This window comes from Rhinopithecus roxellana, chromosome 8 (genome assembly GCF_007565055.1).
Source record: "Rhinopithecus roxellana isolate Shanxi Qingling chromosome 8, ASM756505v1, whole genome shotgun sequence".
NCBI classification, from domain to species: Eukaryota; Metazoa; Chordata; class Mammalia; order Primates; family Cercopithecidae; genus Rhinopithecus; species Rhinopithecus roxellana.
Genome location: NC_044556.1, coordinates 4,588,105 through 4,612,893, shown reverse-complemented (window position 1 = coordinate 4,612,893; position 24,789 = coordinate 4,588,105). Strand labels below are relative to the sequence as shown.

General features: G+C 45.1%; 1 protein-coding gene across 2 annotated transcripts; it reads left to right on the top strand.

Annotated features, from left to right (window-relative positions):
• The first annotated feature begins 477 nt into the window (after positions 1–477).
• On the top strand, positions 478–24,238 carry ZNF700 (zinc finger protein 700). 2 transcript variants are annotated; one of them, XM_010361679.2, is made up of 4 exons: positions 478–681; positions 20,649–20,775; positions 20,981–21,041; positions 21,731–24,238. In XM_010361679.2, the coding sequence occupies exons 1-4, from the start codon at positions 679–681 to the stop codon at positions 23,697–23,699; spliced, it is 2,160 nt and encodes a 719-aa protein (XP_010359981.1). In that variant the 5' UTR covers positions 478–678; the 3' UTR covers positions 23,700–24,238. The 2 variants fall into 2 exon arrangements, with proteins under 2 accessions (XP_010359981.1, XP_010359980.1); XM_010361678.2 differs by lacking the exon at positions 478–681 and having other exon boundaries at positions 20,419–20,775.
• The last annotated feature ends 551 nt before the right edge of the window (positions 24,239–24,789 follow it).

Sequence of the window (24,789 nt, the reverse complement as noted above, 5' to 3'; positions counted from 1 at the left end):
ATGAAGATCTGGAAGGAGGAAACATTTTCACACTGTGAGGAGGGGATGGGGTGTGTGACCAAGGCTTGGCCACGCCTCATTCCCAATTCCGGGCCGCTCGAGGACATATGCCTCGCCTCCTGGTGCAGTCATGCCTGGCCTGGTCTCGCTTCCACTGCTGCTCTGAGGCCAGTAGATGGCTCCTATGGACACTGAGTCTGAAATTCCCTGCACACTCCTGTGACCCCGTGCAGAACGAAGGAGCAGGGACAGCCCCTTGAGTGAAGATGACGCTAGTATTCTCTTCTATCAATACCAAGTTTGGCTGAAATGCAAATATCCAATAACCAGAGTGCAGAAAGCAGCTAGCTCTTAGAGAAGCCTTAGAGAATCCGTCAGTCTGGCTCTGGGGGGCCTGATACCCAGGGCTTCAGCTGTCACTCAGATGTGGGGGCGGGGCCTAGCATTTCATCCAGTCAGAGGCGCCGGCGCGTGGCCCTGCGCACAGTTCTTCCGGAAATGTAGGGGTTGTGTTCCTCCTCATCCCCACACCTTTTGTCGCTGCGCGGGCGGCGGTTGTCCAGCCCGAGAGGGACCTGGTGCCTCTATCCAGGCTTCTGTCGCTTTGTCACCTGTGCTATTCCCTGCTGTAGTCACAGGAGCTGTCGAGAGGACCTCGGGACATCTGAAAGCCAGGAAATGGTGCGTGTGCAGGGCCGGGTGTCGTGAGACGGGGGAGGGGCTGCCTGGAACAGGCGGGAACAGACTGTGGCGGGACCCGGGCCTCCCTGTGGGCGACTCCGGGGTCTGGGACCGAGTCCTCCTTGAGCAGCTTGGCCCTCGGTCCCCTCGGCCGCTGGACGGGGCCGGGCCGGCAGCCGGGACCCCGGGCGTCCTGTCCCGTCCCTGCGCGGCGACTACGACCACGACCCCGGAGCCTTCTCTGGGCAGTTCCGCGCTCGCAGCCCAACATCTCCCCAGATTGAGCGGAAGCAACGGGAGGGTCATGGGTGGAATCCTGACTCGGGTGTAGGGTTCATGCGTGGGAGGAGCAGCGGTCTGTGGGGCCCCCAGCCCCCACTTTCTCCTGTTAAAAATTAAACTGAGGTACGTTAACAATTAAAGAGTTCATTTGAGCAAACAGCGATTCACGAATGAGAAACACCCAGTCCTGGCTTGTGGTTTGTCAGCGGAAAAAGCCAGACTATGTAAAATAAGTTTATTCGGAGCCGAATAGGAGAGACCTTGGCCGAGGGAAACACAGCCCCGAGAAGCCTGGAGTGAGCGGTCCCGAGGCGGCTCAAGACAGTTTGGTTTTATTCATTTCAGAGAGACAGGAATTGCAGGGAAAATCATGAATCAGTGCCTGAAAGATGTAAATTCCTTTGGTAGAAAGGGTGGGACCTGTGGAAGGGGGATTAGAAGGCACAGGTGGTTGAGGGATTCAGTAGGTGGCAGCTGGTTGAGAGTGTGAGGCTTTGTCTAAAGTTTGGAGGAGGTAGGAAGGAATGCTGAAGGAAGGGGGTCTGTTATCTGCCACTTGGTTTCATCCCAGCCAAAAACAGACCTGTTTCTCTAGATTTTATGAATTCTAAGGCGTGACTTTACCTTTGCCTTGCGTGGCCTTAGATCTTGTTTGTAATGTGGTATCTTATTGCCCCAAGGAGTTTGTTTTTCCATTCTGATGATACCTATTTTTACATGAATGTGCATCAAGCTGCTGCATTTCTAAACTCCTAAAGGGAGAGGGTATAAGGAGACCGTCTCACTTTCCATCTTGTCATACAGAAGAACTCAATTTTCAGGGTTTTTTGGGGGTCCCCTTGGCCAAGAGCCGGTCACTTCACTTAGCTGGGAAGGTACTTTGTTTGTTTTGGTTTTGGTTTGAGACAGAGCCTCCTGTCACCCAGACTGGAGTGCAATGGCTCTATCTCGGCTCACTGCAACCTCCGCCTTCCGGATTCAAGCGATTCTCCTGCCTCAGCCTCCTGAGTAGCTGGGATTACAGGCACGCACCACTACACCCTCCTAATTTTTGTATTTTTAGTAGAGATGAGATTTCACCATGTTGGCCAGGCTGTTCTCGAACTCCTGACCTCAAGTGATCCACCCACCTCGGCCTCCCAAAGTGCTGGGATTAAAGATGTGAGCCATCTCGCCAAGCCAGAAGGTATGTTTTTGTTTTTAGTTTACCAGTTTAGGGGTAGGCTGTTATAAGTTACATGAGGAGACAAACCAGATAAATGCTTGATTGGTTGCAGAGATGCAGTTGCCTTCTTTGGACTTGTCACTCCAAAATAATCGAAAGCTTCAGATTTCAATTGGAAGAGTTTATTCAAGCAAAAAGATAGCAATGGCCCATTTGGGAAAAAGACTCCGGAGAAATGGACTCAGTACTCCAAAATTGGAAGTTAAGTTCTTGCTTGTATTACTGGAAAATGAGGTCCTGATCAGACCCCAGGAGAGTTCTTGAATCTTACACAGGAAGGAATTCAAGACCAGTCACAAAGTGTAGTGAGAAGAGAGTTTGTTGAAAGCTACTCTGGGCCGGCATGATGGCTTAGGCCTGTAATCCAAGCACTTTGGGAGGCCAAGGTGGGAGGATCACTTGAGTTCAGGAGTTCGAGACCAGCCTGGGCAGTATAGTGAAACCCCATCTCTTTCAAAACTAACAAAAATTAACTGGATGTGGTGGCTTGCACCTGTACTGCCCAGGTACTCGGGAGGCTGAGGTGAGAGAATCACTTGAATCCCGGAGGCAAGGGTTGCAGCCCAGCCGAGGATGCGCCACTGCACTCCAGTGTGGGTAACAGAGTGAGACCCCATCTCAAAAAGCAAAAACAAAACAAACAAACAAGAGTTCAAGACCAACCTGGCCAACACAGCAAGACCCTGTCTCTATTTAAAAAAAAAAAGAGAGAGAAAAGGAAAAAGAAAGAAAAAGCTTCTCTGTTTCAGAGTAGGGCATCCTCATACAGCAAGTGGGGGAACGTACTGTCTTTAAGTTTTTCTTATGTAGCGATCTTGTCTATGTAAAGAATAAACTACCTGTGCCTACTTGCATGTGGGCTGACAGCGTCACACAATTTATTACTCTGTTGAGTTAAAGAAAACTATCCTTTACATTTTAGCATACACGTGCATTAAAACAACTGTAATTATCTTGAAAGCACATGTTGTTATGGGTATTGGGACATCAGGACGTTCTGTTGTTGTGAGAGTGTAAGGATACTTGCAGGCATCTGTAGGCTGTTTTCTTCATGGGAAACATTTGATGATCATGGGTTGTGACTGGCAAGGAGTGTTTCTTGTTAGTCTCAAGGGAGAGCTGAACTTGAATTGGTGTTGCCCTGGCTCCCCTAGGCACCTGCTTCCCTAACACTTATATAGGCAAAAGACAAATAAATATAACAGGATTACATTTTCCTTAGAAGGCTGATGTATGAGATACAAGAGTTTTTTCTGGAGACAATGCCTTGCTCTGCGACCCAGGCTGGAGCAGTGGTGCGATCATGGCTTACTGCAGCCTTGACCTCCCTGGCTCAAGCACCTCAGCCTCCCAAGTAGCTGAGACTACAGTTGCCCACTACCACACCTGGCTAATTTTTTATTTTTTGCAGAGGTTATGTCTTGTTATGTTGCCCAGGCTAGTCTCTGGCTCCTGGCCTCAAACAGTTCTCCTTCCTTGGCCCCCAGGAATGCGCTGGGATTACAGATATCAGCCGCTGCACCTGGCTAACATCTTAATTTGTTAGGGTTTGCTTTTTTTCCTCCAGAGCTTGTATTCTTTTCTTTCTAGCTGGTTTTTATTTCCTTTTCAATTTAAAAGAGTGAATTTAACATTCCAGCTGAAGACAATGTGATAGGCATGAAGTCTTTGTGTGAGGAAGTAAAGAGGGAAGTTAGTTTACTACAGAGATCAGTAGTGAAGAGGGGCCTGGCAGGATGGCTCACACCCGGAACCCCAGCACTTTGGGCGGCCGAGGCAGGTGGATGGCTTGATCTCAGGAGTTCAAGACCAGCCTGGGCAACATAACGAGACCCTATCTCAATTGTGAAAAATCATATTAAATTTAAAAAAAAAGTGAAGAGGGAAAGGGTCTTTCCTGTTTCCCTTCAGTCATTTAGAACATTTTACAAAACACTATAGGTAAGAAAGAAGGTGAATCTGTAATCAGGGAAAGGAGAGTTCCAGCTGGCTATGTGAAAGCTGTGTGTCATGTGACTGAACCCCATGATCATATTGCTTCAAGATAATTGAGAGATCTGTCAGCTTAAATTTTGGAATTACTTTGTTGGTTTTGTTGTTTGTTTGTTTTGAGACAAGGTCTCACTCTGTCGGCCAGGCTGGAGTGCAGTGGCGTGATAGCTCACTGCAGCCTCCACCTCCTGGGTTCAAGTAATTCTCCTGCCTCAGCCTCCCAAGTAGCTGGGATTACATGCATGTGCCACCACACTCGGCAAATTTTTGTATTTTTAGTAAACACGGGGTTTTACCACGTTGGCCAGGCTAGTCTCACACTCCTGTCCTCAAGTGGTCCGCCCACCTTGGCCTCCCAAAGTGGTGGGATTACTGGTGTGAACCACTGCACCTGGCCTGACTTACTTGTTCACACAGCCTATATAGGTAGAAAATTTCTATGTATGTAATTACAAGGTAATTGGTAAATTGTGCCTGATTAAGCATAAATTTTATTTTCCTATAAATTAGTAATTTCCAAGAGTTGTATTTAAATTTGATTTCAGGGCCCTTAGGTAGGACCCTAGGGTACTACACACAGTTCAGTCTCATTGCTTCTTATTTAAATTTTTTCACACTTTCCAGGGCGATTGGTTTCAGCTTACATTTTCCAAATATATGCAATGCAGGGTCTCAAATCCTCCACCCTCATACCACAGCCTAACTCTTCAAGGGCTTACAGTAAAATCAGTGTCTGAACATTTCACATGAGAGGAAAGCAGAGAATCACCACTAGACATTTTCCTGAAAAATCCTTTCTGCCTCTCCTCCTGTTATCTTTCCTAGACACAGACACCTTATCAGGATATCTTTGGGATGAGGTTCCTTTCTGGAAACTTTACAGGGTGGTATGTCTTCAGTACACCCTTCTATCTTTTCCAGGTTTTGAGTTTTAGAACTGCCTGTTGCTGACCCAAGACCCCCACAGTTGCCATGTCTCTTGGAGGGTCTAGTGGGTATCAGTGCCTAGGGGAGTGGGGCCTCCCAAGGGAGCAGCTGAATGACTAATGGTGGAGGAGATAGATGCCTGGTATACTCTTCATCTAGATACCCAATTCATGGGTGCTCCGCTTCTCTCTCCCAACTTCAGTTTCCATTAATTGGAGACGCATGGCAGGTCAGCTAATCGGATGTTGCTATTGAGGAAAAGCAGAAATGATATCTGTCCTTTGGATTATCTCAACTGTGAAGAGAGAAATATCCCAAAAGACAAGGAAAGGCCACTCCAACAAGGTTGTATCTAGCTGTCCCACACGGAGGTGGTCACCAGAATGCAGCTGTATAAGTCTTATATGTGAGTTGACCCCATGGAGGAACTGGGAGGAGGTGGAGAACTGGAAACTCTGTTGAGTTTGAGTAAAGGTTTCTTCTGTTATGAGAATGTGAAATCCATAAAGAAAATGCATGCTAAGGTAGCATATGATTATAAGAACTCACTATAACCGGCAGCTGTAGAATGAATTAAATTATTGTATATGGAGATGATTAGTAGATTGATTATTCTCTGGTAGAGAACCATTTGTCCCTGCTTTTTCTGTTAAGTGTTCACCACTTATATCATTGGCTGGCAATACCTGGTTTGTCATAGTTTCACATTACCTTAAATAGATGCCCAGACTGGGTGTGATGGCTCATGCCTATAATACCAGCACTTTGGGAGGCTAAGACTGGCAGATCACCTGAGGTCAGGAGTTTGAGATAAGCCTGACCAATATGATGAAACTCCATCACTATTAAAATTGAAAATTAGCCAAGCATGGTGGTGCATGGCTGTAATCCCAGCTACTCGGGACGCTGAGGCAGGAGAATCACTTGAACCTGGGAGGTGGAGGTTGCAGTGAGCTGAGATTGCACCATTGATCTCTAGCCAGGGCAACAAGAGCAAAACTCTGTCTCAAAAAAAAAAAAAAAAAATAGGTGCCCTAGTTTCACAATTTGCTGTTTTCCATTGGCCTGTCTTTCCATCTCTGATAATACCATTTTCTGTTAATTAGTTTAGAGTTCAAAGCTGCGGTGTATAGTAGGGATAGTGCCTCTGTATCTTAGTTATCTTGGGCTGCTGTATCAAATTACCATAGACTGGGTGACTTAAAGAATAGACATTTATTTCTGGCAGTTCTTGAGGTTGTGAAGTCCACGTTCATGGAGCTGGCAGATCTAGTGTCTGGTAAGGGCCCGCTTCCTGGTTTGCAAATGGTCATCTTGTGTTTTCTTGACCTGACAGAAAAGAGAGGGAGCCGGCTCTCCTGTGTCTTCTAATAAGACCACTAATCTCATTCAGAAAGGATTTACTCCTATGCTCTCATCTAATCCTAATTAATTCCCAGAGATGTCAACTTTAATACTATATTGGGGGTAGGTTATTAATGTATGATTTTTTGGAGTGGTGCAAATATTCACACCGTAACACCCCCCAACCATATTCTATAGAGGATCTTGGCTATTTTTAGTCATTGTCTTGTATTTCAGTTTTTAGAAGTACTTTTTTCTTAATTTTAGTGAAGGAAACAAACTGCCTTGTACATTTCATAAAATAAAATATAACTAGGCATATTTCAGAGAGGTTACATCATAGTGATACTTAATCTCCTTTTAAGGACACATGGCATTTTTTCCATTATTGCATTTTATATTGATGTTTTTCAGTGTAAACTTTTTGCATAATAATCATTTTTTATCTTTCTTGAGACTTTTTTGGACTTCAAGAAAATTAATTTTAATAGAAATTAGTGGCTGGGTGTGGTGGCTCATGCCTGTAATCCCAACACTTTGGGAGGCCAATGCATGCGGATAGCCTAAGTTCAGGAGTTCGAGATCACCCTGATGAACATGGAGAAACCCCATCTCTACTAAAAACACAAAATTAGCCAGGCATGGTGGCACAGGCCTGTAATCCCAGGTATTCAGGAGGCTGAGGCAGAAGAATCGCTTGAACCTGGGAGGCAGAAGTTGCGGTGAGCCAAGATCCCAAGATCATGCCATTGCACTCTAGCAACAAGAGTGAAACTTTGTCTCAAAAAGAAAGAAAGAAAGAAAAAAATTAGTCCAGCCTGGGCAACATGGCAAACCTTGTCTACACAAAAACTTACCTGGTCATGGTGATGTGTGCCTGTAGTCCTAGCTACTCAGGACACTGAGGTGGAAAGAACTGTTGAGCCTAGGAGTTCGAGGCTGCAGTGAGCTATGATTGCACCACTACACTCCAGCCTGGGTAACAGAATGAGACCCTGTTTCGAGAAAAACGAAAAACAAAAAAATTAGTTTCAATCTGTTATACTGTTGTTACAGATAATTAGAATTCACTGAGATTTATTTCTGTGTAGGGTATGCATTCCAGAAACTAAAAGTATTATATACGCACAAAATACATTAAAAAATTGCACAACGAATCCAAATATTGATGGAGCCAGTACTGTGAATGATGAGACAACTGCCCTACTTTTCGTTATGCTTCCCCAACCTGGGTACCCATCCATATCAGTATATTTTATTTTTGTGCGTTTTTTATGGAAATGATAACCAATATGCCAACATGTGATTTTTTTTTTTCTTTTTTTTGAGACAGAGTCTCGCTTTGTTGCCCAGGCTGGAGTGCAGTGGCGAGATCTTGGCTCACTGCAGGCTCCACCTCTCGGGTTCACGCCATTCTCCTGCCTCAGCCTCCCGAGAGGCTGGGACTACTGGTGCCCGCCACCACACCCGGCTAATATTTTGTATTTTTAGTAGAGATGGGGTTTCACCGTGTTAGCCAGGATGGTCTCGATCTCCTGACCTCGTGATCCACCTGCCTCGGCCTCCCAAAGTGCTGGGATTACAGGCATGAGCCACTGCGCCCGGCCAGTATGTCGTATTTTATATTGGGTTTTATTTAAACTCAGTTGTGAACCTTACATGGGGAATGATCGTTAATTCACTTTATTTAGTTGATTTGATGATTTAGGACAGTGGTTGTTTACCCAAAACATTGAGCAGATAATCCACAGAGTTCCCGCATTTTTCTTCCAAGCTCATAGTTCCCCGTATTTTAAACATCTTGACTGGCCAGATGCTGTGCCTCATACCTGTAATCCTACCACTTAGAGGGGCTGAAACAGGAGGATGGCTTGGACTCAGGAGTTGGAGGCCAGCCTAGGCAACATAGCAAGACCCTGTTTCCAAAAAAAAAAAAAGGTTTTAAACCGAAGAAACCAGATTGACTGTGTGTAGTGTATCCTACAGTTGATGCAAGAATACATTACATGTGAACATGATGAAAATTGAAGACGCCAATGCTATTATTACCTAAAGTCCATCTTTTACATTAAACTTCACTCTTTTGTTCTGTGGTTTAAGACAACTGCATGTGTCATGTATTCACCATCAGTCTTACACAGAAGCATTTCTCAGGCCTCAAAATCCCCTGTGCTCCTCCTAATCATGGCTCTCTCCTCCCTCTTTTGCCATCCCTGTTTATCCCTGGCAACAAATGATGATGTTCCTGCCTCTAGAGTTTTGCATTTTCCAGAATATCACATATTTGGAATGATGCTGTAAGTGGCCATTTCAGACTTGCTTCCTTCATGTAAAAATATGCGGTGAAGGTCTCTCGAAAGCTTTGTTGCTTGACAACTCATGTATTTTTTATTTTTGTTTATTTATCTAAAAAAATTTTGTTTTTGAATGGCATGAACCCAGGAGGCGGAGCTTGCAGTGAGCCGAGATTGCGCCGCTGCACTCGAGCCTGTGCGACACAGCGAGACTCTGTCTCAAAAAAAAAAAATTTTGTTTTTGTTTTTGTTTTGTTAGAGACAGGGTCTCAAACACCCCAGCTCAGGTGATCCTCCCACCCCAGCTTCCCAAAGTGCTGGGATCCCACTTGTGAGCCACCATGTCCGGCCACTCATTTTCTTTCACCACTGAGTAGCATTAACACTGGATGGACGTTACCATGGTTTGTTTCTTTATTCCCCTGTTGAAAGATTCCTCTTGAGCCTGGTGTGATGCCTCATCCCTGAGTTCCCAGCACGTGGGACACTGAGGTGAGAAGATTGCTTGAGGCCAGGAGTTAGAGACCAGCCTGGTAGATACAGTGTGAGACCTTGTCTATTTTATTTATTTATTTTTTTAAAGACTCACCTTGTTTGAGTCTAGTTTTTGGCAGTTATGAGTAAGGCTGCTAAAAATGTTTGTGGGAGGACTTTTGTGTGGACATCAGTTTTTAGTTCATTTGGGTCAATATTGTAGGAATGAGACTACTGAATCAGTAGGATACCACGCTTATTTTCTTCAGAGCTCCGCAGACTGTCTTCCAAATTGGCTGTAGAAGTTTCCATTCACATCGGTAGTGAATGAGAGTTCACTGTCATTGACATTAGGAAGTGTCAGTGTTTTAGATTTTAGCTGCTCCACCAGGTATTTGCTGCTGCCTCATTGTTTTCTTTTTTTCTTTTTTTTCTTTTTTTTGGAGATGCAGTTTCACTCTTGTTGCCCAGGCTGGAGTGCAATGGAGTAATCTCAGCTCACTGCAGCCTCTGCCTCCCGGGTTCAAGCGATTCTCCTGACTTAGCCTCTAGAGTATCTGGGATTACAGGCGTGCGCTGCCTCACTTGGCCAATTTTTGTATTATTAGTAGAGATGAGGTTTTACCATGTTGGCCAGGCAGGTCTCAAACTCCTGACCTCAGGTTATCCACCCACCTCGGCTTCCCAATGTGTCGTATTACAGGCGTGAGCCACTTCGCCTGGCGTGAGCCACTGCGCCTGGCCTGTTTTCATTTTGCTCTGAAATGACATGTAATGTAAAGCATCCTGTCATATGTTTGTTTGCCATAATTACAGTCTTTGCGGGGAGGTATACTTGGAAAGATCTTGCCTTTTTTTTTTTTTTTTTTTTTTTTGGAGATGGAGTCTGGCTCTGTCGCCCAGGCTGGAGTGCAATGGTGTAATCTCGGCTCACTGCAACATCTGCCTCCTGGGTTCAAGCGATTCTTCTGCCTTAGCCTCCTGAGTAGGTGGGATTACAGGCTCACGCCACCAGGCCTAGCTAATTTTTGTATTTTGAGTTGAGACTGGGTTTCACCATGTTAGGCTGGTCTCAAACTCCTGACCTCGGTGATCACCCGCCTCAGCCTCCCAAAGTGCTGGGATTACAGGCATGAGCCACTGTGCCTGGCTTTTTGCTTCTTTTTTGATTGGTTGGTTTTTTCTTGTAGAATTTTAGGAGTTCTTCATTACCTTTTGGATAGCAGTCCTTCATCAGATAGGTGTTCTGCAAAGATTTTGTCCCAGTCTGTCACTTGTCTTTTTATTCTGTTAACAAAGTCATTTCCAAAACAAACACTTTTACTTTGTTTTTTTGTGTTTTGTTTTTTAATTATACTTTTAAGTTCTAGGGTACATGTGCACAATGTGCAGATTTGATACATAGGTGTAACATGTGCCATGTTGATTTGTTGCACCCATCAGCTCGTCATTTACATTAGGTATTTCTCCTAATGCTATCCCTCCCCCAGCCCTCCACCCTCTGACAGGCCTCAGTGTGTGATGTTCCCTGCCCTGTGTCCAAGGGGTCTCATTGTTCAGTTCCCACCTATGAGTGAAAACATGCGGTGTTTGGTTTTCTGTTCTTGTGATAGTTTTCTGAGAATGATGGTTTCCAGCTGCATCCACGTCCCGGCAAAGGACACAAACTCAGTCCTTTTTTTTTTTTTTTTTTTTTGAGACGGAGTCTTGCTCTGCCGCCCAGGCTGGAGTGCAGTGGCTGGCTCTCAGCTCACTGCAAGCTCCGCCTCCCGGGTTCACGCCATTCTCCTGTCTCAGCCTCCCGAGTAGCTGGGACTACAGGCGCCCGCCTCGTCGCCCGGCTAGTTTTTTGTATTTTTTAGTAGAGACGGGGTTTCATCGTATTAGCCAGGATGGTCTCGATCTCCTGACCTCATGATCCGCCCGTCTCGGCCTCCCAAAGTGCTGGGATTACAGGCTTGAGCCACCGCGCCCGGCCAAAACTCATCCTTTTTATGGCTGCATAGTATTCCATGGTGTATATGTGCCACGTTTTCTTTATTCAGTCTATCATTGATGGACATTTGGGTTGGATCCAAGTCTTTGCTATTGTGAATAGTGCCATAATAAACATATGTGTGCATGTGTCTTTATAGTAGCATGATTTGTAATCCTTTGGGTATATACCCAGTAATGGGATGGCTAGGTCAAATGGTATTTCTAGTTCTAGATCCTTGAGGAATCGCCACACTGTCTTCCACAATGGTTGAACTAGTTTACAGTCCCACCAACAGTGTAAAAGTGTTCCTATTTGTCCACATCTTCTCCAGCACCTGTTGTTTCCTGACCCTTTAATGATCGCCGTTCTAACTGGTGTGAGACGGTATCTCATTGTGGTTTTGATTTGCATTTCTCTGATGACCAGTGATGATGAGCATTTTTTCATGTGTCTCTTGGCTGCATAAATGTCTTCTTTTGAGAAGTGTCTGTTCATACCCTTTGCCTACTTTTTGATGGGGTTGTTTCATTTTTTCTTGTAAATTTGTTTGAGTTCTTTGTAGATTGTGAATATTAGCCCTTTGTCAGATGGGTAGATTGTGAAAATTTTCTCCCATTCTGTAGGTTGCCTGTTCACTCTGATGGTAGTTTCTTTTGCTGTGCAGAAGCTCTCTAGTTTAATTAGATCCCATTTGTCAATTTTGGCTTTTGTTGCCATTGCTTTGGTGTTTTAGTCGTAAGTCCTTGCCCATGCCTATGTCCTGAATGGTGTTGCCTAGGTTTTCTTCTAGGGTTTTTAGGGTTTTAGGTCTAACATTTAAGTCTTTAATCCATCTGGAATTAATTTTTGTATAAGGTGTAAGGAAGGGATCCAGTTTCAGCTTTCTACAGATGGCTAGCCAGCTTTCCCAGCCCCGTTTATTAAATAGGGAATCCTTTCCCCATTCCTTGTTTTTGTCAGGTTTGTCAAAGATCAGATGGTTGTAGATGTGTGGTATTATTTCTGAGGGCTCTGTTCTGTTCCATTGGTCTATATCTCTGTTTTGGTACCAGTACCATGCTGTTGGGCCTGGCTGATTTTTGTATTTTTCGTAGAGATGGAGTTCCACCATTTTGGCCAGGCAGATCTCAAACTGCTAACCTCCATAATTACACCTGTCTTGGCCTCCCAAAGTACTGGAATTATAGGCATGAGTCACCACACCTGGCTGCTACCATGATTTATTATCATTACTTATTGTAAAACAAAACTTAAAACTTATCAGCTTAAGGAATTTTACATGTACAGTTGAGATAGTTTGACAGATCTACATAAGTTCTGTAAGATGAATTCTATTGTATTTTGCTTATTGCAATTATCCTGAGGTGAGGTTTCGTGCATATTGCAGTATGGAGCAAGATGTTATTTTCTTTTCTTTTTCTTTTTCTTTTTTTTTGAGATGGCAGGCTGGAGTTCAATGGCACAGTCTCGGCTCACTGCAATTTTTGCCTTTCAGGTTCAAGCAATTCTCCTGCCTCAGCCCCCGGAGTAGCTGGGATTACAGGCATGTGCCACCATGCCTGGCTAATTTTGTATTTTTAGTAGAGACAAGATTTCTCCACGTTGGTCAGACTGGTCTCCAACTCCAGCCTCAGGTGATTGACCCACCTCAGCCTCCAAAATGCTGGGCTTATGGACATGAGCCACAGCACCTGGCCAAGATGTTACTTTCTAAGTATAAATAATATCCCGTTGTATGTATATACTTAGGACATTTTGTTTATCCATTCAGCCATCAGTGGATATGTGGGTGGCTGCATTGCTCATTCCTGCCATGCCAGGAGGGTCGTATAGTGATTGAATCTATGCTTCTTACACCTGGGTATCTCTTAGGAGTTTCTTGTTTGCCCTCTTATGTGCTTAGGGTGCCGGACTTTTCTTAGGAATGGCCCCTTTGCCCTTCTTAGCATCTATCTAGCTACATTCTGACAGGATAACTGTGAAGTGAGTGAATCCTGGGCATCATAATGGATGTTTCTTTCTACTTAGGTGTTTCTCCTCCTCTCTGCTTATATCTAGCATGCCTGTTTGGGGTGGTCCCTGGGGGTGTGGGCTTTCCCCTGGACTTCCCCTCCTGCTCTTGACTAGCTATCTGCCTTCTCTAACAATGTCATCAAAGATTAGACTTTGGGAACAGACATTTTCAAGGAAACACAGCCTCAGGACTGCTAACGTTAACTTTTTTCTGCATATTAATTCATAGGACTCTGTTATGACAGGTGCTACAGACCCACAGTCCAAAGAGACATTAGGGACAGCCCAGGCAGCTCACTTTTCTCCCTGGATTGTAGCAGGACAGGCCACAGATATAACATCTCAGACACCGGGTTAGAGAAGGAAGTGGCTTTATTTGGCCGGGAGCATCAGCAGACTTGTGTCTTAAAAACCCAGCTCCCCGAGAGAGAGAGAAATTCCTGCCCCTTTTAAAGGCTTACAACTCAGGGGGTCCACGTGAAAGGATCATGATTGATTAAGCAAGGATAGGGTGCGTAACTGGGTCTGCACGCATCGGTAACAGGACAGAGCAGAACAGAACAGAGAGTTTCACAATGCTTTCTCATACAATGTCTGGAATCTATGATAACACAAGTGGTTAGGTCAGGAGGTGATTTTTTTTTTTTTTTTTTTTTGAGACAAAGTCTCACTCTGTCACCCAGGCTGGAATGCAGTGGCTCGATCTCGGCTCACTGCAAGCCCTGCCTCCCGAGTTCACACCATCCTCCTGCCTCAGCCTCCCGAGTAGCTGGGACTACAGAACTACAGGTGCCCGCCACCACGCTTGGCTAATTTTTTGTATTTTTAGTAGAGACGGGGTTTCACCGTGTTAGCCAGGATGGTCTTGATCTCCTGACCTCGTGATCTGCCTGCCGCTGCCTTCCAAAGTGCTGGGATTAAAGGCGTGAGCCACTGCACCTGGCCAGGAGTTGATTTTTAACTACCAGGCCTAGGGTGTGGCACTGGGCTGTCTATTGATCCCATTTCTGCTTTCCTTTAACTTTTGCCTCCTCTTTCTTTTTTTGAGGTATGAGGTAGCAAGCAAGGGAGCAACAAGCAGGTTTCTATTATTATTATGATTTCTTTATAAGCATTTTCTTTTTTTTTTTTTGAGACGGAGTCTTGCTCTGTCGCCCAGGCTGGTGTGCGGTGGCACGATCTCTGCTCATGGCAAGCTCTGCTGCCTCTTGGGTTAATGCCATTCTCCTGCCTCAGCCTCCCTGGAAGCTGGGACTACAGGTGCCTGCCACCACGCTCGGCTAATTTTTTTGTATTTTCAGTAGAGACGGGGTTTCACCATGTTCGCCAGGATGGTCTCAATTTCCTGACCTTGTGATCCGCCCACCTCAGCCTCCCAAAGTGCTGGGATTACAGGCGTGAGCCACCGCGCCCAACCTTTATAAGCATTTTAAATCCTCCTAGTGCTGGAAACCATTTTCCAAATACGGATTTAGGATTAAACCCATGCCAAACCTGTACAGGCACATGTGCCAACTTTGTTATGTCCTTAACTATATTTTTGACTACTTGCCCTTGATTATTTATATGCAGACAGCAATTGGTTAGGTTAAATTTTCCATAGACCCCTCCTTTAGTTGCTAGAAAGTAGTCTAGTGCCCATCTATTTTGATAGATAGCATTTTGCATCTGGGTTTCTTACTGGGCTAAAACAGTTAAAGCTCTGCCAATTTTATTAGTGTTTATTTCTAAAATAGCTTGTAACCGTATGATCCGGTTGAGCATGTAAATGGGGCTTTCTTTTTTTTCTGTTTTAGCTATTTTTTTTACTTCTATTGCCTAGAAAAGAACTAGTTTTTAAATCTTATTTCAAAGATTGTGATCATGGGAGGCTCAGATGGGTTATAGTACACATCAGGTCGGGCATTTCCTGGGTTACACACTTTGTACTGAGTGTTGTTGTACAGGCAAGTTCCTTTTAAAGTTCCTAGGCATTCATAATAACTATAAAACAGGAAGATTGTTTTAACTTGTAGCCCTACCTCAGTAACCTGATGAATACACTGGGAACAGTCTTCCATGGGGGGAAAATCAGTTGAAGTCCTTATTGTTGAAGTCCAAATTTTAAGGAGAATGAGTCCCATGACACGTTTCCTCATGCTTCGGCCTCACGTAGACCAGTCAACTTCCAGATGTGACCGGAGCAGGGCTCGGCATCTTTTTCAGAGTCACTTTGCATGGGTTCTCTGGGCCTGGTCTCGCCTCCCCGGTCTTAGGCACAGAAGGTTTTACATAACCGTGGTGGATCCAGGCCGGGATTCCTTCTACCTTCACGGCAGTGGGAGTGGTCTGGTGTCCCTTCCACCATGGGCACAAGGGGGCTACATTCCAGTCCTTGACCCACACTCGATCACCTGGGGAGAAAGGGTGAACTGGGGAGAATAAGCTAATGGGGCATTTCTCATTTACCCAGGCTGAGATTGTTTGTGTAATTTTTCCTAAGGCCTGTAGCTGTCGCTGTAACTTAATTTCACCTAACTCTCAGGGAGTGCCTGGAAGTCCCCATAGTTTGGGAGGAGGTCTATGATATAATATTTCATAAGAGGAATATCCTGTTTTTCTAGAAGGGGTAAATTTAATCTTAAATAATACCATAGGGAGAGCTTGCACCCACTTTAATCCTGTTTCTTGACACGCTTTCCCTAAACTATTTTTGATAGTCTGACTCATCCGCTCCACCTTTCCGGAACTCTGAGGTCGGTAGGCAGCATGCAGTATCCATGTGATCCCCAATACCTATGCTGTTTTCTGTACCAAGTCAGCCACAAACACCAGCCCGTTATCAGAGCCGATTCATAAGGGCAGTTCAAACCTAGAAATAAGATCTCGAAGAAGCGCACGGGTTACTTCACCAGCTTTCTCAGTTCGCATTGGATAAGCCTCCACCCACCCACAAGAACTAATAAATACTTGCTATCTTCACATTTTGGCATTTCTGTGAAGTCTACCAACAGATCTTCAACGGGAGCTGCTCCATAAGCTTGTATGCTGGGCGGGATGGTTGGATCCTGCCTTGCATTGTGTTGGCAGGTAATACATCGCTGTGCCACTGTTTGGCAAGGTCTGATAAATGTGAGATGTAGAAGTACTGGCCTAACAACTTTTCTTTTTTTTTTTTTTTTTTTCTTTTTTTTTTTTTTGAGACGGAGTCTTGCTGTGCCGCCCAGGCTGGAGTGCAGTGGCCGGCTCTCAGCTCACTGCAAGCTCCACCTCCCGGGTTCACGCCATTCTCCTGTCTCAGCCTCCCGAGTAGTTGGGACTACAGGCGCCCGCCACCTCGCCCGGCTAGTTTTTTGTATTTTTAGTAGAGACAGGGTTTCACCGTGTTAGCCAGGATGGTCTCGATCTCCTGATCTTGTGATCCGCCCGTCTCGGCCTCCCAAAGTGCTGGGATTACAGGCTCGAGCCACCGCGCCTGGCCTGGCCTAACAACTTTTCAAGTGACTCCTGGCCTAGATGGGTGGTTTTATGCACAGCCACTATGACTGCAGTTCCCAGCAGCTGTGGCACAGCTACTCTCCCATCCAGTAACCGGATCCATCCTTCTTCCATCACCTGTCCTCCCTCTGCCTGGAGAAAGTCCTTTTCTTCTTTAGAATAAGTAGGTAAAAGGTAGGCCACTGACCTTGGCCAGGGCCCCACAGTCTGGGTTAGAACTCCAACTGCCGTTTTTTTCTTTTTCTGTCACGTACAGTGTAAAAGGCTTTGTCAGATCAGGTAGCCTCAGGGCTGGGACTGACATAAGTTTTTCTTTTAACTCATGAAAGGCTCACTGTTGTTGGGATTCCCATTCAAAAGGTTCCCGGCACCCGCCTTTGTGACCCCATATAGAAGTTTGGCCAGTACTGCAAAGTTTGGGATCCACAGTCTGCAGAACCCTAAGAATTCTCTCACCTGCCTTCTGGCTTTAGGCTGCGGTAGGCTGCAGATGACCCGCTTTCTTTCTGAGCTTGATTGACCAAGCGCAAGTCCTGTACTGGCCTGTGGTCCTTGGTCCCCAGCTTGGGAAAAGGCAGGAGGGGAGTGTTCCATGGAGACTGACAAAGGACTATAATTCCAAAGGCTCTCAGGTGCTTGAGATGGACCTGGATACCTTCAAGAGCTTCTTTGGGGGACGGGGTACTGTTTTTGCTTGACCAGCTGGGCCCCAGGCTTAACTTCTCTAAGTACAGGGGTTTGGTTGACTGCCAGCCCTGGCGGGTTATCTTCCGCCCACACCTTTGACCACCACTTAGCCAGAGCTGGTCTTGTCTCTTAGCCTGGCTTGGTTAAGAAAAGTCTTCCTTCCTCCTCCCGGGGGACCGTAAGGGCCATGATGACTCCCTTTCCAGGTAACTTTAACTGTAAAAGAGCTGTGCTTTGTAAAAGAGATGGTGGCTCTCAGCTTGCTAAGCAAGTCCCTTCCCAGCAAGGGCAAGGAGCAGTTGGGAATGTACAAGAACTGGTGAATTACTTCATGTCCCCCTACAGTACAAGTCCAGGGCAAGCAGAAAGCTTGTTTTGCCGAGACTCCTGTGGCTTCGATTATATCAATAGTCTTTTTGGATAAGGGGGCGACCGGGCTGGTTACTACTGAATGTTCAGCACTAGTATTGACAAGAAAGTCAATGTCCTTGTCCCCAACTGTCATCCTGACCATGGGCTCATTGGGGGCACCTGAGCCCAGTCCCCCTTAGTCCAGTAACCCTTCTGCCCGATTAAACAAGGCCCTTTCGTCCTTGCCGGAGACCCCTCTGGCTTGGAGCCATTTTGTTTCTTCTTTAACTGGGGGCGCTTGTCTTTCCAGTCTTAGGTTGTAAACGAGCTGCCAAGGGAGGGGTTTCTCCTGCAGCTTCACATTCTCTCTTGTCTGCTCTGGTTGGTCTAGGGGTGTATGTGTCTGGTGGAGGCACAGGTGCTGTGGGCTCAGGAGTGGGGAGTCTCTCTTCCAGGTAAGGGCAGGGGGCATTGCTGGTGCCATTTCCTGCCATGGGTCCTCTGACATTGGGTCAGATGGAACTTTAGGAGCTGACTTCCCTCAGCGGGTGGAGTGAAATCCCTCGTGGGCTATCTGTCCCTTTGCCACTAATAGTGCTGCTGCCTGTCCTGTCAACCACGGGTGGGGGAGTGTAAAACCAGCTGTAACCAAGTCTCTATGTACAGGAACTGGTCTGGATGCCCTGGCTTACAGGTAATCTTGTGCCATACCTTTGAAATAAGAGACCTATCCAGGCTTCCTTCTGATGGCCAATCCACCTCTAATGCTGGCCAGTCTGTCTCACACCAAGTTCTAAGTTTTCCTGGTGTTATAGTAACTCCATAGTCTCCCTTAAATCCCTTTTTGAAAATTTTTTTAACATAGTTCCTAGTGGGGTGGGCTTGCCTTGTGTCTGACCCATTTTTCTCTCGAGACAAGACAACACTCACACTGTAAGAGGGAAAGGGTAAAGGTCACTCACTTGTCTAATTCACACTAAATCAAAATCAGAACCAAAGCCGAAGTGCCAATAAGGGCACGCCTGTTCGTCAAGCACTTCAAGCAAAGTCAAAATCAAAACCAAAAACAAAGTGCTGATAAAGGCACACCGTGGGTGATCAGGCCACACTTCCACTCAAATGGAGTGGGCAAGTTCCCAAGACTGGTCTTACCGTGTTCCAGATGTCCAGACTCCAAGTTCCAATTCCTTCCTGGTGTTCAGCCACTGTGTTGATTCTCCATGAGGGCCTGCCATGCACTGCTCTGGTGAGGCGTTCCACTGGTGCAGTTGCCTACCTGGGAGCACTTTCAGGATCCGCATCACTCAAGCTGGCCAGTGTCCCCTGCAGGGATGCTCCACGGGGCAGGCTTAAGCCACCTACGGGGCTGCCTCGGCCGTCTGCTAGTCACCTTGCTTCTCGGTCAGGGAACCAAGAAATGTAGCAGGACGAGCCACAGACAAAACCTCTCAGACACTGGGTTAGAGAAGGAAGTGGCTTTACTTGGCTGGGAGTGTTGGCAGACTTACATCTTAAAAACCAAGCTCCCTGAGAGAGAGAAATTCCTGCCCCTTTTAAAGACTTACAGCTCTAAGGGAGTCCACGTGAAAGGATCGTGATCGATTGAGCAAGCATGGGGTGCATAACTGGGGCTGCATGCATCATTAACAGGATAGAGCAGAACAGAACAGAGTTTCACAATGCTTTCTCATACAATGTCTGGAATCTATAGCTAATACAAGTGGTTAGGTCAGGAGTTGATTTTTAACTGCCAGGCCTGGGGTGTGGCACCAGACTGACTATTGATCTCGTTTCTGCCTTCCTCTAACTTTTGCTTCCTCTTTCGTTTTCTGAAATATGAGACAATAAGAGAGGTGGTCTCCTTCCTTAGTTTCAGCGAAAACACATTTTCGTATCCTACCACTGTTGCCTACCACTTGTTCAATTCTAGCATCACAAGTTGCTTTATGAACTAGCTGGACATGGTGGCACATGTCTGTGGTTTCAGCTACCGAGGAGACTGAGGCATGAGAATCATGTGAACCCAGGTGGCAGAGGTTGTAGTGAACCAAGATCGTGCCATTCAACTCCAGCCTGGGCAACAGAGAGAGACTCTGTTAAGAAAAAAAAAAATTGCTGGCTGGACACAGTAGCTCACGCCTGTAATCCCAGCACTTTGGGAGTCGAAGCAGGTGTATCACCTGAGGTTGGGAGTTCGAAACCAGCCTGACTGACCAACATGGAGAAACCCCATCTCTACTAAAAATACAAAATTAGTTGGGCGTGGTGGCTGATGCCTGTAATCCCAGCTACTCGGGAGGCTGAGGCAGGAGAATCACTTGAACCCCGGTTGTGAGCCAATATCACGCCATTGCACTCCAGCCTGGGCAAAAGAGCAAAACTCTGTCTCAAAAAAATAAAAAAGGGCCGGGCGCGGTGGCTCAAGCCTGTAACCCCAGCACTTTGGGAGGCCGAGACGGGCGGATCACAAGGTCAGGAGATCGAGACCATCCTGGCTAACACGGTGAAACCCTGTCTCTACTAAAAAATACAAAAATCTAGCCGGGCGAGGTAGGCGGGCGCCTGTAGTCCCAGCTACTCGGGAGGCTGAGGCAGGAGAATGGCATAAACCCGGGAGGCGGAGCTTGCAGTGAGCTGAGATCCGGCCATTGCACTCCAGCCTGGGCGACAGAGTGAGACTCCGTCTCAAAAAAAAAAAAAAAATTAAATTAAATTAAAAATAAAAATTAAAATTAAAAAAATAAAAAACTAAGTTGCTTTATGGAAGAAAGTAAGTATAGAAGGAGAGAAAGGGATCTGATGACCAAAGCGGGGAATAAGTGTTTGGAGTCCACGGCATTCTGAGAACTTCCTGGGAATAGAGTCTAGGCCCCCAGTACTGTCACTCTCACCCATCCTCCTCTACATATGTGAGATGTTTCAGGACCCAGTGGCCTTTGAGGATGTGGCTGTGAACTTCACCCAGGAGGAGTGGACATTGCTGGATATTTCCCAGAAGAATCTCTTCAGGGAAGTGATGCTGGAAACTTTCAGGAACCTGACCTCTATAGGTAAGGATGACAGTATTGCTTTCCTCAGTGCATTAGTGAACCAGTGTTTCTAGCTCATCAATGTTGCTGAGTGATTTTGAACACAGACAGGAAATACTTTGATGAATAAATAAGACATGGCTGCAGTAAATCATGGGCATAGAATCTAATAATTTTTTCACAATTTTATACGCTTCAGGACTATTTTTCTGTGTCTGTATTTTAGGAAAAAAGTGGAAAGACCAGAACATTGAATATGAGTACAAAATCCCCAGAAGAAGCTTCAGGTAATTTGCACTTACAAGAGAAAGCAGTGTCTCTCTACACAATCTTAGAATATGAGAATATGTTGAAGAGAAGTAAAACAAAGAACGAAATCCAGCTTCAAATTCGTTTTTTCTTAGAATATTTTCTCAAAACACATATATTTAAATGTGACTGAGGCTGAGGGCTCACTCCTGTAATCCCAGTCCTTTGAGAAGTGGAGATAGGAAGATAGCTTGAGGCCAGCAGTTCAAGAACAGCCTGTGTGCAATATAGCGAGACCATATATCAACAACGGCCAAAAATTAGCTGGGCATTGTGGTATTCATCAGCAGTCCCAGCTACTCAGGAGGCTGAGGCAGGATGATCACTTGAGCCAGTAAAGGCTGCAGTAAGCTATGATAGTATCACAGCACTCCAGCATGGGCAACAGGACAAGTACCGGACTCAAAAGAAAAATGACATAGAGTATTTAGTAATTATAAAACAGTTTACATGGGAATAGTATTAAGCCCCTTATGAATATTTTTTAAAACAATAGGTATGGCTGGGTCATCTTGTAGAATATGTCCAGTCACCTTTAAACAATTCAGCCAGGGCAGAAAGCCTATACTTTGATGGACAGGGTTAAAAATGCAAGTACAATACTTGTTGATGAATATAAAATTGCTTATAAACAAATCCTTCATAGTGTGCTTCTCATGTTTTACAGGAGTCTCATAGAAGAGAAAGTCAATGAAATTAAAGAAGACAGTCATTGTGGAGAAACTTTTACCCAGGTTCCAGATGACAGGCTGAACTTCCAGGAGAAGCAAACTTCTCCTGAGGTAAAATCATGTGACAGCTTTGTGTGTGGAGAAGTTGGCATAGGTAACTCATCTTTTAATATGAACATCAGAGGTGACATTGGACACAAGGCATATGAGTATGAGGAATATGGACTGAAGCCATCTAAGTGTCAACGACCTAAGAAAGCCTTCATATATCGCCCCTCCTTTAGAACACAAGAAAGGGATCGCACTGGGGAGAAACCCTATGCTTGTAAACAATGTGGAAAAACCTTTATTTTCCATTCAAGCATTCGAAGACACATGGTAATGCACAAAGGGGATGGACCTTCTAAATGTAAATTTTGTGGGAAAGCCTTCCATTGTTTCAGTTTATGTCTTATCCATGAAAGAACTCACACTGGAGAGAAACCATATGAATGTAAACAATGTGGTAAATCCTTCAGTTATTCTGCTACCCTTCGAATACATAAAAGAACTCACACTGGGGAGAAGCCCTATGAATGTAGCAAATGTGATAAAGCATTTCATAGTTCCAGTTCCTATCATAGACATGAAAGGAGTCACATGGGGGAGAAGCCTTATCAATGCAAAGAATGTGGAAAAGCATTCGCGTATACCAGTTCTGTTCGTAGACATGAAAGGATCCACTCTGGGAAAAAGACGTATGAATGTAAGCAATATGGGGAAGCCTTATCCTATCTTATAAATTTTCAAACACACAGAATGAACTCTGGAGAAAGACCTTATAAATGTAAGATATGTGAGAAAGGCTTTTATTCTGCCAAGTCATTTCAAACACATGAAAAAACTCACACTGGAGAGAAACGCTATAAATGCAACCAATGTGGTAAAGCCTTCAATCTTTCCAGTTCCTTTCGATATCATGAAAGGATTCACACTGGAGAGAAACCGTATGAGTGTAAGGAGTGTGGGAAAGCCTTCAGATCTGCCTCACAGCTTCGAGTGCACGGTGGGACTCACACTGGAGAGAAACCCTATGAATGTAAGGAATGTGGGAAAGCCTTCAGATCTACCTCACACCTTCGAGTGCATGGTAGGACTCATACTGGAGAGAAACCCTATGAATGTAAGGAATGTGGGAAAGCCTTCAGATATGTGAAGTACCTTCAAATTCATGAAAGGACAGAAAAACACATAAGAATGCCCTCTGGAGAAAGACCTTATAAATGTAAGATATGTGAGAAAAGCTTTTATTCTGCCAAGTCATTTCAAACACATGAAAAAACTCACACTGGAGAGAAACCCTACAAATGCAAGCAATGTGGTAAAGCCTTCAGATGTTGCAATTCCCTTCGATATCATGAAAGGACTCATACTGGAGAGAAACCCTATGAATGTAAGCAGTGTGGGAAAGCCTTCAGATCTGCCTCACACCTTCGAATGCATGGTAGGACTCACACTGGAGAGAAACCCTATGAGTGTAAGCAATGTGGGAAAGCCTTCAGTTGTGCCTCAAACCTTCGAAAGCATGGTAGGACTCACACTGGAGAGAAACCCTATGAGTGTAAGCAATGTGGGAAAGCCTTCAGATCTGCCTCAAACCTTCAGATGCATGAAAGAACTCACACTGGAGAGAAACCCTATGAATGTAAGGAATGTGAAAAAGCATTCTGTAAATTCTCTTCTTTTCAAAAACATGAAAGGAAGCACAGAGGAGAAAAGCCCTATGAATGTAAGCATTGTGGGAATGGATTCACGTCTGCCAAGATCCTTCAAGTACATGCAAGAACACACATTGGAGAGAAACACTATGAATGTAAGGAATGCGGAAAAGCATTCAATTATTTTTCTTCCTTGCATATACATGCAAGGACTCATATGGGAGAGAAGCCATATGAATGTAAGGGTTGTTGGAAAGCATTCAGCTAGCCTGGTTCCTTTTATGGATGTGAATAGACTCACATTGGAAGGAAACACTATGAATGCAAGCAATGCGGCAAAACTTTCACATGTTTCAGTTCTTTTCGATACCATGAAATGACTCACACTGGGGAGAAACCCTATCAATGTAAGCAATGTGGTAAAGCCTTCATTTTACTTCTTTTCAATGTCATGAAAGGACTCACATGGGAGAGAAACCCTATGAGTGTATGTGATGTGGGAAAGCATTTCTTCTAGTTCCCTTCAATATCATGAAAGGACTTACACTGGAGTGAAGCCCTATGAATGTAAGCAATGTGGGAAAGCCTTTAGATCAGCCTCGCACCTTCAACAGCATGGAAAGATTCACACTTGGGAGAAACCCTATGAATGTAAGCAGTGTGGGAAAGCCTTCAGATCTGCCAAGATTCTTTGAATACAGATTAATGAATGTAAACAATTAACTTTATCATAACTGTATACTAACATGTTATTTTTAAATAATTAAGAAGCTATAATAAAATATCCTATTGGTTTTATGTATTAGATCAAGCTTATAATATTACATTGTTATTATTTGGACTTTGTGAGTCAGTATTACCATGTGGATAAAATGCCAGACATCTTTTTCCTCATGGAAATTGATGAGGCACAGTGGCTCACGCCTGTAATCCCAGCACTTTGGGAGGCTGAGGCAGGCAGATCATGAGGTCAAGAGATCGAGACCATTCTGACCAACATGGTGAAACCCTGCCTCTACTAAAAATACAAAATTAGCTGGGCGTGGTGGTGCACACCTGTAGTCCCAGCTACTCGGGAGGCTGAGGCAGGAGAATCGCTTGAACCTGGGAGGCGGCGATTGCAGTGAGCAGAGATCACACCACCGCATTCCAGGCTGGCAACAGAGCAAGACTCCATCTCAAAAAAAAAAAAAAAAATGCCAGGCGCGGTCTCTCACACGTGTAATCCCAGCACTTTCTGAGGCCAAGGCGAGTGGATCACGAGATCAGGAGATTGAGACTATCCTGGCTAACACAGTGAAACCCCGTCTGTACTAAATATACCAAAAAAAAAAAAAAAAAATTAGCCGGGCGTGGTG